This window comes from Neofelis nebulosa, chromosome 9 (genome assembly GCF_028018385.1).
Source record: "Neofelis nebulosa isolate mNeoNeb1 chromosome 9, mNeoNeb1.pri, whole genome shotgun sequence".
Lineage (NCBI taxonomy): Eukaryota > Metazoa > Chordata > Mammalia > Carnivora > Felidae > Neofelis > Neofelis nebulosa.
In genome coordinates this window covers 91,513,875-91,529,319 of record NC_080790.1, presented here as the reverse complement: position 1 = coordinate 91,529,319, position 15,445 = coordinate 91,513,875, and the positions used below count along the sequence as shown (strand labels likewise).

At 43.7% G+C, this 15,445-nt stretch overlaps 1 protein-coding gene across 2 annotated transcripts in view; it reads right to left on the bottom strand.

The window, feature by feature from the left end:
- The window catches only part of ABHD12 (abhydrolase domain containing 12, lysophospholipase), an 86,896-nt gene that overhangs the window by 17,940 nt on the left and 53,511 nt on the right, over positions 1 to 15,445 (bottom strand). For both annotated transcript variants that reach the window (XM_058684670.1, XM_058684671.1), the window contains exons 2-3: positions 10,223 to 10,347; positions 1,914 to 2,019 (exon numbers count right to left, since the gene is read on the bottom strand). In XM_058684670.1, the coding sequence (XP_058540653.1) occupies positions 1,914 to 2,019; positions 10,223 to 10,347 (231 nt within the window). The remainder of the gene's footprint in view (positions 1 to 1,913; positions 2,020 to 10,222; positions 10,348 to 15,445) is intronic.

The following is a 15,445-nucleotide window of genomic DNA, read 5'->3' as shown; positions in this document are numbered from 1 at the left end:
AAGCCTGACTCATCCCACACCTGGCCAGGCAGGTGGGCTCAGTCTCTCTGGCCAGAACTGTCCTCTAGGAAGATGCTCCGGTTAATCTGAAGTCAGTCCACAACAAATACTGTTAATCACAGAGGAGGGTCTGTAAAACATACATTTATTAGCAAGAATGTTTGAAAGTATTAAATGGCCATTTTTTAAAATTTTCTAGCTCTTAAGTTTTAGTATTTAATTTCTAACATTTCTTTGGTTCATTCCAGAGGCTTGCATTTTGGGTGATTCTGACCATAATTATCACTCTCTGGCAATTACAAATCCATGGGATGGAAAGGCACATTTTAAAGGTGCTGGAGAACACCTGGATGGCTCAGTTGGTTACGCGTCCGACTCTTGGTTTTGGCTCAGGTCATGATCTCACAGTTCCATGAGTTTGAGCCCTATATTGGACTCTGCACTGGCAGCATGGAGCCTGCTTGGGATTCTCTCTCTACCCCCACTCTCTCTGCCCTTCCCCCACTCATGCTGTGTCTGTCTCTCTCTAAATAAACTAAAACAAAATTAAATACAAAAAATAAAGGTGCTTGAAGCTGATTCACTTCTGGGAAGCAGCCTACTCCAAACCGCAGGCTCCTAAAGGCCAGGGAAGTTCACAGTCAGAGGGGAGGGACCCTATTTTCCCAGGGCTCTCCTGCCCTCTGCCAGGTAGAGAGTTTATGCCCATAGACAAGCAACTGAGAACAAGCCTACTGCCACCCGAGGGCCCACACAGTCCTCATGAAAACACAGGGTGCAGACGTGGGCAGGCAGCAGGGGCCCAGCAGCATACAGCCTGGCTGTCACTACCCTTGGTCTCACCATTGTTGTCACTAAGTACAAACTTCTTGTGTGACTGCTGTGAGAGCTTTCAGCCTATCAGCACCACAAACACCCCTCCTGCTATATAACTGCCCTACCTAAGGAAGAGGTCCCCACTAACTCCCTGTGTCTCAAAGCACAGACCACACTAACCAGCAGGAGGGCTGACTAATTTCCTCACCAAAGAGCTCTGAGCAAAACACGCCAAGCTTCTGACTGAAGACAGAAGAGCAAAGTGTCCCATGCATACACATTGGTCAGCAAATGCAAGATTAAATTAAACCAGCAATAACAAAAGATTAGTGCCAGCATCAACTCCTAGAACAATAATCTCCCTTCCTATTTTATATTCTTTACCCAGGACCATTAGAAATGCCTGAACTTCCCCACAGCCCACACTGGGAAGCCACCCACAGCATTTTGTTTAGAAGCATCTCACATACACAGCAGTTTTCTGTGACAGCAGAGAGAGACATTATGGCTACTGAAAGGGAAACCCAGCCACATAAAGGGGCAGTGATGCTGAGCTGCTTCTGAGAGAAAAAGGAAAACACCACAGAAAATTAGTCAATTTTAATTTAGTTGTTCAGAAACACCCACTTTTCCACAGCGAAAAAAACATGAAAATAGATTCCAAGGAGTCACAGAGAAGTCACAGAGCTTACATCCAATTTAAATTTGTGGCTCAAAAAAGTAAATATGAGGAAGATAGCAAACACCACCATTATCAACTGCTGGGAGTGCTGCACATGAAAGAAATCCAGCTATCTCCAATGTTTAGATGCTCCCTTCTCTGAGAAGAAAGGGTGCATTTCGAACCTGTGCTCATGATTCCATACTCGTACTCTCCTTTTTCCCCCTGGAAATAAAGTTCTTTGCAACAAACAGCCTGGTTCACAAAGCCTTCGCTATTTGAAAATCTCAGAACAGAATTTGGTGCCATCTCATCGTGTCCCATCCATTAGGATCAAATTTAGCCAAGATCTCTGCTTTGGAAACAGGGGAGGGTGAAGATAAAAATGGATGCACAATCGTCTTGGATGACATTGGCCACACTGCCCAGCACTCACCAGACTCCAATGGTCACGTCTTCCTCTGGCTGGAGGTAGTAATTACACGTGTGATTCAAACCTTGATCCTGCGGTTTTTTCAAGTCAATGAAATAGGGAACCCTCACTGTGGGGGGACAAAGAGATGGAAAGCAGGATTAGTGGGGGCAGATGGACACACATGCACACACGTGCACACACATACAGCAGAGGCAAAGCTCTTAAGAAGCGCAAAGTCTTTTCCAAAGCAAGAATGCCAGGTGCACAGGGCCCTCCAGCCTCAGATGCAGAGCTGAGAGAGAGGGTGCTGGAATACTGCAAGCACACCTGCACATCCTCCAGCAAAGACGAGGTCTGAGTAGTGATGGTCCTCTGATGGTTGTTCAAGGTGAGAAGATACAAGTGAGGGAACGCAAGATCCCCGAAGAGCCTCAGGGACATTGTGGCCCTGAGAGAGGCTGGAGATGGGGAGGCCAGCCAGGCCTGGCTAAGCCGCAACTGAAGGCTGGAGTCAGGGTGCTGGTGGAAGGGACTGTGGGAAAAGTGACAGGCAGATGGCGTGTTCTGGAGCTGGGGCCACAGCACTCAGTGACCAAGTGATTGTGGGTATGAGTCAGTCAAGTGGGGTCCCAAAGTTTCTAAATCCGTCACTTCATGCCGACAGGCCAGTGGAAGATAAGGTATGGGCGCAGGGAATCCACAGAGTCCATCCAGAGTTGAGTGACGCTGAGTGGAACTGTACAGCAGGAGCCCTAGATTTTATAGGTCGCCTGCCAAGAGGACAGGATTCTGTGGGGCACCCACACTAAGGAAAATCCGGGAGCCTTTAGCTGGAGACCAGTCAAGACCCACTGACCTGGAGGAATGTCCACAAACTACAGGCAGAAGAGCAGGGAAGGAGAGAGATGACATGTATACTGCACAGTCCTACACTGCTATTGTAAAAACAAGCAAGCAACATCACACCACCACCACCCACATGTGACTTGTAAAGAAATACAGGAAGACACAGACCAGGCTGTTAGTGAAGAGTGTGTGTGTGTGCACATGAGCACATGCACAGGGCAGACAGGGGATATTTAATTTTTCCTTTATATACTGTTGTATTTTACTTCTTGTGGCGAACACAATTTTTAAAGATATATTTAGTTAAAAATTGAAACACTAAAAAAAAACCCAAAACCTTAAGGTGCAACTTACTTTATAAAATGGCAACTCCCAAAAGGGGTAGCAACAAAGAGCAGGATGGTACTGACTAGCCAATCCCACCTTGCATAAGGGAGTCACATACCTCTGTACAGTTTTCTTTGGTGAAGAGAGTAGTTTCATCACATAACTGCATATATCCACATGGTACAAAAGTCAAACATGCTCATCTCCTGTTATCATCCCATTTGTGAGCCACAACCATTGATCTTCCACCTCAGGGCCTTTGCACTTGCTGTCCTCACAACCTGAGTGCTCTCCTGCCACATACCTGCACATCTAGCTCTCACTTCTTCAAATGCCCACTGCAGCTCACTACACATTTGCTGAAGAAATGAAATACCCCCTCGGGAGGACATGGGGGTACACACAAGCTCCTTCCCCAGAAATGCCCTGAGAATTTCACACCATGCAAGGAGACAAATCCACTCACCAAGGCTGCTGCCTGTACCTCCAGTTTCTTAACCCATCTCTTCCCTAAGAAGCAGCCTAAATTTTTTCAACTTTAATCATTCCTTTCTCTCAAAAGAAGAATGCCCATCAAAGGAGGTAGCATCACACTTCCTGGTGTTCCCCCCATGCCAGCCCTGCACTGCGCATACCCTCCTGTAGTGCTTCCTGTGATGTGCATACCACCACTTCCATTTTATGGCTCTTGTTAAGTCACCAGCTCACATATCACAGAACTGAGACTTGCACCCAGGCAGTCTGGCTCCATAGCCCACACTCTTAGCTAATCAGATGGGAAGGAAGAAGGGAAATGGCTCTGATACAGACTGGCCCTACTGTCCTTTCTAGGGGTTGATTAGTGCCCCCCCAAAGAGATACACTGAAGTCCCAACCCCCAGCCCACCAGAATATGACTTTATTTGGAAATAGGGTCTTTACAGAGATAATTAAGCTAAAGTGAGATCATGAGGTGGACCCTGATCCAGTGTAAGTGGTGTCCTCATCAAAAAGGAAAATTGGGACACTGACACAGACAAGGACAGAGGAAGACAGTGTAAAGACACCAGGAGGAGGCAGCCGCATGACCACAGAGGCAGCTACAAGCCGAGGAACACCACGGACTACCAGCCACCACCAAAGGCTAGGAGGAGGCACAGAAGGACTGTGCCCAGAGTCTCAGGGAGCATAGGACTGTGACATATTGATTTCAGGCTTCCAGGCTCTAGAACTGGGAGAGAATAAAATTCTGTTGTTTTAAGCCAGCCAGTTTGTGGTTATTTGTTACATCTGCGCCCAGGGATGAATGTGGCCATGCTCTGGAGCTCAGATCTTACTCTGGCAATGGGACTCAGAGAAGCCTCCCTACCAGAAGGCCCTTGGAAAGGACCTCTCTTTCTTGTGCTATTTCAGACACAGGTACCTACTCCTGCAATCTCCATTCTGGGACTTTGTTCCATGTTGTGGAAACTGAAGGCTGCAGCTTATTGGGCCAGTTCATCATCTGACAACTGTGAAGTGAAATGACTTCCTCAATAAAACTCTGAAAGCTGGAACCTGGTGCCCACTGTCCATTCCACACCCAGTCTGTCTTAATTCCACTCCTGAGGCTGGAATTACCCACCCTCCCCCTCCCACGCCAAGCAGAAAGTGGGTGTCATCAAGGACTGAGGGCACTTGGCTTCCACTGGCTCAGCTCTCAGACCTCAGGCTGGTTCTGTGTCGGAAGAGAAGGCGGCCAAGCTACTTACAAACTTCCCCAGTGCTCTGAGAGGACCCCCTACCTGTGAAAAGTGTTTAATGAGGATTAGCAGCTAATCCCAAAAGCTTCTAGGCCTGAGAAATCTAGGAACTGAGAAGCCAAATTCTACTCCAGGAGGACCTCATTCCACAAAACTTATCTTCCAGTTCACCTTTATTTCTGTTTTAGAAATATCCATGAAAAAGGAGGCAGTGAATGCACCAAGTCCAGCAAATGCCACCTGTAAACCTCTCTGGAATGAAGGTCCCTGGTCAGTCCGGGGTGTCAGAGAGCTCCAGAGAGAGTAAGTGGCCAGAGGAACCACTGGGAACTACTGGTCTGAGTGAGCAGAAACTCCACAAAGGGCCAGGTCAAGTGGTGCAAGGAGGAGGGTTGTGGGATCTGCCCAGGCCAGAACACACCTCACTCCTGGTGTCCAGGAACAAATGAGTACCAGGACCCTTTGACCTCCTGTGTGATCACATCCCTTGGCCATATGACCCTCAGAGATCCTGCTTCTTCCATAGGGTTGAGTCAGGGACACAGCACAGGCCCATTGGCAGTGCACAAGGTGTGTGGCAGGGGCAGGAGTGAGGAGTCTGGGACAGGGACAGGGACAGGGACAGTGACTGAGCTCATGGCTATGGATGTAAGTTCGCCCTCACATACAGCTTAACTGCACAGCCCAGGAACCCAAAACACAGGCCGCTGTGTCCACAGGCCGGCAGGGCCCAACCAGCTGCTTCAACCCTTCCTTCCCATTTTGCATTATCTGCCCCCTGGCCACACCGTCACTTATCAGCAACCACCTACCAATGCTCATGATCCCGCACAAATGGTGCTCAGTGAATAACCTGTGAGTACATAAATGAACAGAAAACAACCTCATCTATTATCCCTTCTTTAGCCCATCTGGAAAATATGTGATAGGGTGAGAGGCTATGGCTACTTAGCCATAATGGACATTTTTCACTGCCTGACATTTTAAATATTGGGGCTACCTTTCATCCCAGTCACTGATGCACTGGAAGAGTGCTAACAAAGTGCTAACAAGGGGAGGGCCAGAGGGCCCTGGGTTTTATCAAATTTTAACTACATGATGTGGGCTGTAGGGGCTTCCCTAATAAGAAAAGGGGTAAGAAAGGAAAATAGTATGGAGGTTCCCCAAAAAATTAAAAATAGAACTATCCTATGATTATACTGTGTGCATATTTACCCCCAAAATACAAAACCATTAATTCAAAAAAATATATGCATCCCCATGTTTATTACAGCATTATTTACAATTGCCAGATTATGGAAGCAGCTCAAGTGTCCACAGATAGACGAATGAATAAGGACAATGTAGCGTACACACACACCTATTACTCAGACATAAAAAAAAGGGCCATAGCTTCCCATTGTGACAACATGGATAGATCTACAGTGTATTATGCCAAGTGAAATAATCAGAGAAAGACAAATACCATATGATTCCATTCATATGTGGAATCTAAAACAAAAACAAATGAATAAACAAGCAAAAAGCAGAATCAGACCTACAAACACAGAGAACAAACTGATGGCTGCCAGAGAGAAGTGTTGGCGGGGGAGCAGGGAGGGGGGGACGATGGGCAAAATAGGAGAAGGGGAGTGGGAGGTACAGGATTCCAGTTCTGCAGTAAGTTAGTCACAGGGATGAAAGGCACAGCATAAGGAATAGTCAATAATACTGTAATCATGTTTATGATATACTCGTGGTAAGCACAGCCTAATTTTTAAACTTATCCAGTCACTATGCTGTATACCTGAAACTAATGTAACATTGTTTGTCAACTACACTGAAATAAAAAAAAAATTTAAAAGAAAGACAGCTATCAAGGGTTAACAGGGACTGCTAAGAGGAAGGAAAAAGAGGAAGCTTAAGAATTATTGTCCCAGAGAATGTTAAAGCAAGTTGGCTGCCTTCTGCTTTAAAAACAAATATATAATTTATATATCTAACCTATTTCCAAAAAAAGGCCCAAGGTAATGTGCAGAGGAGCAATTCTGTGCAGGCCTCTGAACTGAAACATTCCTTTCACCAAGAGATAGTTCTAGATCTGAGGGGAAAAGAACTGCAGAGAAGATAGCTAGATTTCATTACACAGCCATAAAAAAGGATGAGATCTTGCCATTTTGAGACAACACAGATGGTATATGCTAAGTGAAATAAATCAGACAGAGAAAGAGAGATACCATATGATTTCACTTACACGTGGAATGTATAAAACAAATGGAATCTACAAAACAAAAGAACAAACAAACAAAAAAACTAAAACCAGACCCACAAATACAGAGAACAAACTGGTGGTTGCCAGAGGGCAAAATAGGGGAAGGGGATGAAGAGATACAAACTTCTAGTTAAATACATATATCATGAAGATAAAAAGTACAGCACAGGGAATATAGTCTATAATATTGTAGCGAATCAGTATACTGACAGATGGTAACTACATTTATTGTGAGGAGCCCGAGTAATGCATATAATTGTTGAAGCTCTGTGTTATACACCTGAAACTAATGTAATACTATATGCCAACTATACTTCAGTTTAACAACAAAAAAGTTATCTAGACTTCAAGACCACAAATACCGGGTATCACCCAACATCACTGAGATGGAATCATACTTTTGAACCTGAGTATGAAAAGCACATGTATTTATATTTATGTGTAGAGACTCAGACAAAAGAGACCAGCAGGAAATATATAAGCAACGAAGTTAACAATTTTCTCAGAATGATTTTCTTTTTCTTCTTTACTACCATTCAGGGCTTTGCAGTTAATTTTGTTTTTGGAATGATCATATATTTTTTGCTTATGAAATATATTCAAAGTAGAATAATGCCTGAAACCATAGGAGCTAAGCTTTTTCTAAAGCTTATTTATCTGATTTATGAATTTGATTTCAGATAGATTTGGTGTGAAGTTAAGAATATATTCTTGAGGTGCCTGGGTGGCTCAGTCTGTTGAGTGTCCAACTCTAATTTCGGCTTAGGTCATGATCTCAGGGTCATGGGATGGAGCTCTGTGTCAAGGCTCTGTGCAGATCATGGAGGCTGCTTAAGATTCACTCTCTCTCCCTCTGCCCCTCTCCCCACTCACATGCTCACTCTCTCTCTAAAATAAAAATTAAAAAATATATATATATTCTTTAATCAGGTTCTGAGGCCCAAAAGACTGTTAGATTTCCTTTAGTGTCCAAATTGAAATCCACAGGATCATGATTCACATTTCGAGGAGACAAAAATGGAGGTGCTACTCCAACATGTTAGCCCTCCAGCACCGTGGAGTGAAACTTCCAAAACACTGCAGGGCTACACTCGAGACCCCCACAATCCCACAGAGGAGGTGACCTCACTACCATGCAGCAGACATGTGGAAGGAAAGGGTAAGAGACCAGCATCTCCTTGTGGAGGTGCAGAGGACTGGCCTACGAGAACCCCAAAGTTCTGCTCCTGTGGAACATCCTGCTATTTCATTAGGAAACCAACCAAGCAACATTTGTGGGCTGTGTCTAAAACAGCCCAAATAACTGATTTAAAGAAAATCAATTCAATTCAAATTATTTGCTGGGACCCCACCATGTGGCAAAGCACCTGCCCAAAGCACCCAGAGGCTTACAGAGTTGGAAAAGCCATTCAATCCTAAGATCTGCCATCAGGGAATATGCAGCCCTATAACTTCATGTTTACATGTAAACTCAAACTCTCTTCTGTGCTGGACCAACTGTGGACATTTAAGAGTTAAAGTCAGAAAAATCAAAGCTCCCTTGATTTTACTATGTTGTTAGTTCTTTTTAAGTTTGTGTTTCTCACACTGGCAAAAACTTAGACAAGATAAATTCCTAGAAACTCAGCTAAGTTTGTTAGAAAAATCAAATGCCTCTTGGCATACAAGTATTTTACACTTATTTTAAGATACCAAGTAAAAAACTTACTTTAGATTTACAAAGTATTAAACATTGACCTTACTATTTCTCTTCCTCCTCCTACTGTTCCTCTTTAGAGCAGAAATGCCCTTTTAGCAGTGACTTCCAAGTTCCTGCGATTAAATCCATTATAGGCTTAACAACCCTGAACTCGTACGCCCAGGCACCTGCAGAGCTACTATAGAAGACAGTTCTGGAGTCCTGACACACCTGCCCCCAGTGCCACCCCACTCTCTGAACTTGTCTCAGGCCACAGTCACACAAGAGCCATCTCAACGCCTCCTGCCTGTCCTCCTCCTCATCTTCATGAGCTTCCTCCTCCCTCCACTCTACCAGCAACCCTGCTGCCTCCTCCCACGACATCAGCCCCAGCTTCTCAGCCTCTCCTCCCAAACACACATGGTTTAAACCCACTCTTTGCAAACCAACATAGCTAAAAGCATGCACAGAGCCTGCCTTGACTGGTTTGTGCCACCTACACCTGAGCTGAAGGCCATCACTTACAGAGCACCTGCTGTGTACCAAGCACCAAGTTCTATCCTCAAATTCTAACACCCACAGACCCAACCTCTTCCTTCCTAGCCTCATCTTCTAGGTGTAAAATGATGCTCCTGGAGAGGATTATTCCCAGGATTATGTACTTGGGAGCCCTCTGCCTTCTGTTTCCTAAACTTGATACTTCTGGACCTTTCTCCTCCCACTTGCACAAAAGTAAATACACAGCATGAATAAAAACCACGCAAGATCCAAGTTAACTCAAGGAGACTACACAGCACCCATAAAGTCAGCATATAATTCCATAGAAACCAAAGCATGTCAGGCTAATTTTTGTGTTTTTTTTTTTTCCAGAAAAAGTCCTAATTATTTTTTTAAGGTGGTCATCTTTAAGTGGTCATCTTTTCCAAGGACAGTTAACCTCCTAGACTGAACAAGGGGCAAAGCATCTCCAACACAACAGCTTCAGAAGACTCTCCACATTGTTAACACTTTCATCCACTTCAGCTAAAGAAAGACCTCTGCCCGTGCAGAAGTCACCTGTGTACACAGATACCAGCCCTGGAAAGTAATTCAGTCACTATAGCAGCCTGTGACTGGGAAGGGGCACAGGGAACTTTCTGGGTAATAGAAATGTTTCTATTTTGGGGCGCCTGGGTGGCGCAGTCGATTAAGCGTCCGACTTCAGCCAGGTCACGATCTTGCGGTCCGTGAGTTCGAGCCCCGCGTCGGGCTCTGGGGCTGATGGCTCGGAGCCTGGAGCCTGTTTCCGATTCTGTGTCTCCCTCTCTCTCTGCCCCTCCCCCGTTCATGCTCTGTCTCTCTCTGTCCCAAAAATAAATAAAAAACGTTGAAAAAAAAATTAAAAAAAAAAAAAAAAAAAAGAAATGTTTCTATTTCTCGATCTGGGTGGTAGATATGCAAATATATAAATCATCATGCAAATGAACCCTTACTAAAATTAAAGGCAAAGTGGGCACGTGGTACTTACCAAAATTCAAGAAAATCAGTTTGGCCTGTATTCCAGGACATAGTTTGATGAGAAATGGAATGGCAACATACAACCCCAGAACACAGAGAAGAATCTTCCTCAGTCGGAACCACAGGCCCTTTCTCCTGTAAGAGAACAGTTAACAGGTAGGTCAAAGACAGCAGGTGCAGAGGCGCCTGGGTGGCGCAGTCGGTTAAGCGTCCGACTTCAGCCAGGTCACGATCTCGCGGTCCGTGAGTTCGAGCCCCGCGTCAGGCTCTGGGCTGATGGCTCGGAGCCTGGAGCCTGTTTCTGATTCTGTGTCTCCCTTTCTCTCTGCCCCTCCCCCGTTCATGCTCTGTCTCTCTCTGTCCCAAAAAATAAATTAAAAACATTGAAAAAAAAAAAAAAAGCAGGTGCAATTTTGCTGTTTATTAACAGCTTTATCAAAATCACTAACTAAAATCCACACGTAGCTTTCCCCACAAGAATTTTGCCAGTAAGAAGACTAGCCTCCCACCTGCTTTTGTTAAAATAATCATTTTAGACAGTCTTTCAATCTGAGCTTAGAACTCTATTGCAGAGAGATGGGGAGGGTATTTTCTCCTGAAAGCCAACGAAAGGTCCTGATGATTTCCTATGCTTGTCCTGGGATCAGAATACAGCACAGACATCAGATCCTTAGCAAGTGCCAAACCTGAAGTGCAATCGTAGCTGCAGCTTCATCTCAGGAGAGTGGCCATCTCCAGGCCGCATGATCACCATCCTGCAAGCCAGCCACAGGTGTGGGCTGCCCAATGGCTCCTCATAGGAAGCAAGAACATCAACAGAACCTGCCCAACCAGGTCCAGGGAGGGAGCAGCAGGCTGACAACAAGACTGTGGCTAACACTGCCTGTCCCTACATTCCAGCCCACGTTCTATGTGGCACCACCTGATGGAGACCCCTTCTCCAGGCACCATGAGCCAGGTCTCCAGACCTCTTCTAAGCCCACTCAGTTCCAAGACTTCCTCATCCTGTTCCCGATACCTTTTCAAAAATGTCCCTAGTCTAGAGATTCTAAACTTCTTGGACTAAGGGTTTCTCAACAACTAAAAACCTGAAGCCCCCAAAGAGCTTCTGTTTACATGACTTATATTTATTACTATTTGTCATATGAGAAGTCATGAGGGTGCCTGGGTGGCTCAGGAGGTTAAATGTCCAACTCTTGATTTCAGCTCGGGTCATGATCTTGTAGTTGTAAGATTGAGCCCCGCTTCGGGTTCCGTGCTGGGCATGGAGCCTGCTCAGGATTCTCTCTTTCCCTCTCCCTCTGCCCCCACCCCATCCACACATACTATCTCAAATTAAAAGAAAATCTATTCATGTATCTAACAAGAAATCTATTACATGTCAATATAATTAACATTTTAATAAAATATTATATTTTCCAATACAAAAACTTTTAGTGAGAAGAGTAGCATTAACATTTTTACAAATTTCTTTAAGCCAGACAACTTAATAGAAGACAGATGGATTCCATCTGTTTCTGCAACCAATCTACAGATGATACCACACATCATGTAGCATCTGGAAAACTCAGATAATGAGTGAAAAATGCAAATAACATCTTAGGGTTATTATGAAAATCATTTTGGCCTTGTGGACATTCTTAAAGGATCTTGCAGAGCACCCTTGGGAACTGCTGTTCTTACAAACCAAGTCCAAACCTTAGTGGGGCTGTTTATCTCTGGACTGTTACCAAAATAACTATGTAAGGTGGTTTTAAATATATACCTGGAACTGCTGACACATGCAGTAACACAGATGCATCTCAAAAGCATTCTGCTAAATTAAATAAGACAGACACAAAAGACTACATTCTGTATAATTCCATTTGTCTAAAATTCTAGAAGGGAGAGGTACCTAGCTGGCTCAGTCAGAACAGTGTGGGACTCTTGATCTAGTAGGGGTCATGAGTTCAAGCCCCATGCTGGGTATAGAGATTGCTTAAAAAAACATTCTAGGGGTGTCTGAGTGGCTCAATAAGCATCCAACTCTTGATTTTGGCTCAGGTCATAATCTTGTGGTTCATGGGTTCGAGCCCTGCATTGGGCTCTGCACTGGCAGTGTGAAGCCTGCTTGGGATTCTCTCTCCCTCTTCTCTGCCCCTCCCCCTCCCCCACTAGTACTCACTCTCTCTCCCTCTCAGTAAATAAACTTTAAAACAATTCTAGAAGAGGCATAACTATAGGGACAGAAAAACAGAACAGTGGTAGCTGGAAGGTAGAGGGAGATTGCAAGGGGCACAGGGAACTTTTAGAGTGATTGAAATAATTTTATCTTGATTGTGGTTACACATCTGTATGTGTAAATAATATCTCAATAAAGCTGATGACAAACATGCATATCTGATAATAAAATTCATTCACTCATTCAACTGGTTTAATCAATGCTATTACTGAGTACCTAGCACTCTTTGGGCAGTAGATACTAAGGGCAGCAAAGGAGGGCATCTATATCCATTCTGCACTCCCAGCTCAGCTGGACAGACACAGAGATCTGAGACAGGCACCTGGTACAAGGTGATCCAACCCAGTCTGGGCTGCCACTGGGCCACTGGGAGGAAACACTTAAGTTAGGAATATTGGAATTAACTAGATCATATGGAAGAACAGTTTAAATGGCGTCTTAAATTCCATTCACAATCTGTCCTTTCAGTGATGACGGGTGTACAACATTGTGGTTAAAGGTGCTGGCTCTGAAGTCAGATGATCTAGTCCAACATCCAACCTAGCACTTAATAGCTGTGCAATCCTGGACAAGTTATTTAACATCTCTGAGCTGTGGTTTCCTCCCTGCATGAAAGGCATAAAAATGGTACCTCCTTCATGAGGCTCCTGGAAGGATTACACAATAATACATGTAGATTGCATACCTGAGTCCCAGGTCCACAATATAGCTAAGCTGTTATCACCATCTTCTTATTCTCATTAAAGGAAAGAACATAGTGGGCATAGTTAAGGACCCTGAAAAGGAAGGTTGGGCACAATGTGAGAGGTCCAAAGAGGCCAAGAAGAATTCGGACTTCATTCTGAGAGAAAATGGAGAGCCCATAACAAAGAAAATAGCCTGCAATCAAATGCACAGCCATCAAACACCAGATGCAAAGCTCACGCTTGTGTCCTCTGCTTCAGCCACATTGGCGATTCCTATGTCCCTCACACAATTTGTTCACTCAGCCTCCAGAGCCTGCATAAATCTGCTCAACTGTAAGGTATTCAAGTAGCTTGTAATTTTATGTCCTCAGTGAAAGGAAAGCATATGCCCACACAAAGACTTGATAAAAAAAACATTCACAGAAGTTTTACTCAAAACAACCACTGAAATAATGCAAATGTCTATCAACGGGTGAATGGATAAACAAACCATAGTTTGTTCTTAGAATGGAACACTACATACACAATAAAAGGAGCTAACTATTGATAACATGCAACCATGGATGAATCTCAAAATAATTATACTGAGTGAAAGAAGCCCAACAATATTGCCCAGGACACTAGCAGACTGCTGTTTTGATATATCAGTTCACCTAAAAAAGTATTCCTATTCATTAGTAAAATCAACATTGTATTTTCTGTGCTATTTCAGGGTGGTTCTTCTTCATAGATGGTGGCTTTTCATCTTCCTCATATTTTGGAATCGTTTATATAAGATGGAAACTATTCCTTATAAAGTTAAAAGAATTTATCAAGAAGAAATAAGGATGATATAAACAATGGGGAAAAGATATAATTTACTTCATCTCTTTACTTAAGTAATTATTACCTACTTCTTGTGACAATTTTGTTAATTTTCTCAGAAATTCCTTTAGTTGCAACCCTTATTGCTGGTAGTATTGCTATTAATGTACTTAACCTTGCTAGAAGCATTCCTTGTTCTTGATTACTGATAAGAATGAACATTTCCCACACAGCTGAAGAAAGCATCACCTTCATTTAGCACCTGGATGTGACCTGGTGTAATCACGGAGGTCCACCTTTCTCTATGCTGCACCCATCCTCATGAAGAGGAAAAATTTTTGCCATAGCTTGAACAATGATTCAGTATACATGTCTTTAGAGGTTACTCATATTATCAGTACCATAAACAGATAACCAGAAGCACTTGTCAAGAAATAGAAAGGAGCTGTAGAAACAAATATAATGAAGAGACTTAGGATATAGCCCATCAGGGGAGCCTGGGTGGCTCAGTCAGCTAAGTGTCTGACTCTTGATTTCAGCTCAGGTTGTGATCCCAGTGTCATGGGATTGAGCCACGCATCCAGCTTGGCACTGAGCATGGAGCCTGCTTGGGATTCCCCCCACCCCTTGCCTCTCTTCCCCACTCACGCTCTCTCTCACTCTCTCAAATAAAATAAAATTTAAAAAAAGGATATAGCCCATCAGTTGCATTCTTGGGCATTTATTCCAAAGAAATGAAGACTTAATTTCATGCAGGAACTTGTACATGTATGTTTATAGCAGCTCTATTCATAATAGCCCCAACTCAGATGTCTTTCAAGAAGTGAATGGATAAACAAACTGTCCATACTGGCCATGGAATACTACATAGCCATAAAAAGGAACGAACTATTGATTGTGCAACAACTTGGATGAACCCGGGAATTATACTGAGCTTAAAAAGTCAATCAATCCCAAAAGGTGACATTTTGTAAGTTCATTTATAAAAATGTTCTTGAAATGACAAAGTGATAGAGATGGAGACAAGACTAGTGGTTGCCTGGGTTTAGGGAGGGGAGGGAGAGGGTGAGGGTGGCAATAAAGGGTAGCGCAAAGGAGCCTGGTTGGGTGGGTGGGGGTACAGATTAGTACCTTGATGTGACAGTGGTTCCACAAAGCTACACATGTAATGAGACTGGACAGCATTACACACACACACACACACACACACACACACACACACACCCCTACACACACACACGAGTGTATTTTTAACTGGTGGAATCTGAATAAGCTCTTGGATTGCATCGATGTCAATCTCCTTAGGCTGATTTTGTACTATGGTTGTGTTATGTTACATCAAATTGAAGAAGGCTGGTGGATGGGAACAGTGGACACCATTGTACATTTCAGTACAATTTCTATGAATCTATAATTATTTCAAAATAAAAAAAAAGGAAAGTAACACAAAATCTAAAAGACAGAAAGTACAATATAAGTAATCATTAATAAATCTGACCAATCTGCTGGACTTCATGTTACC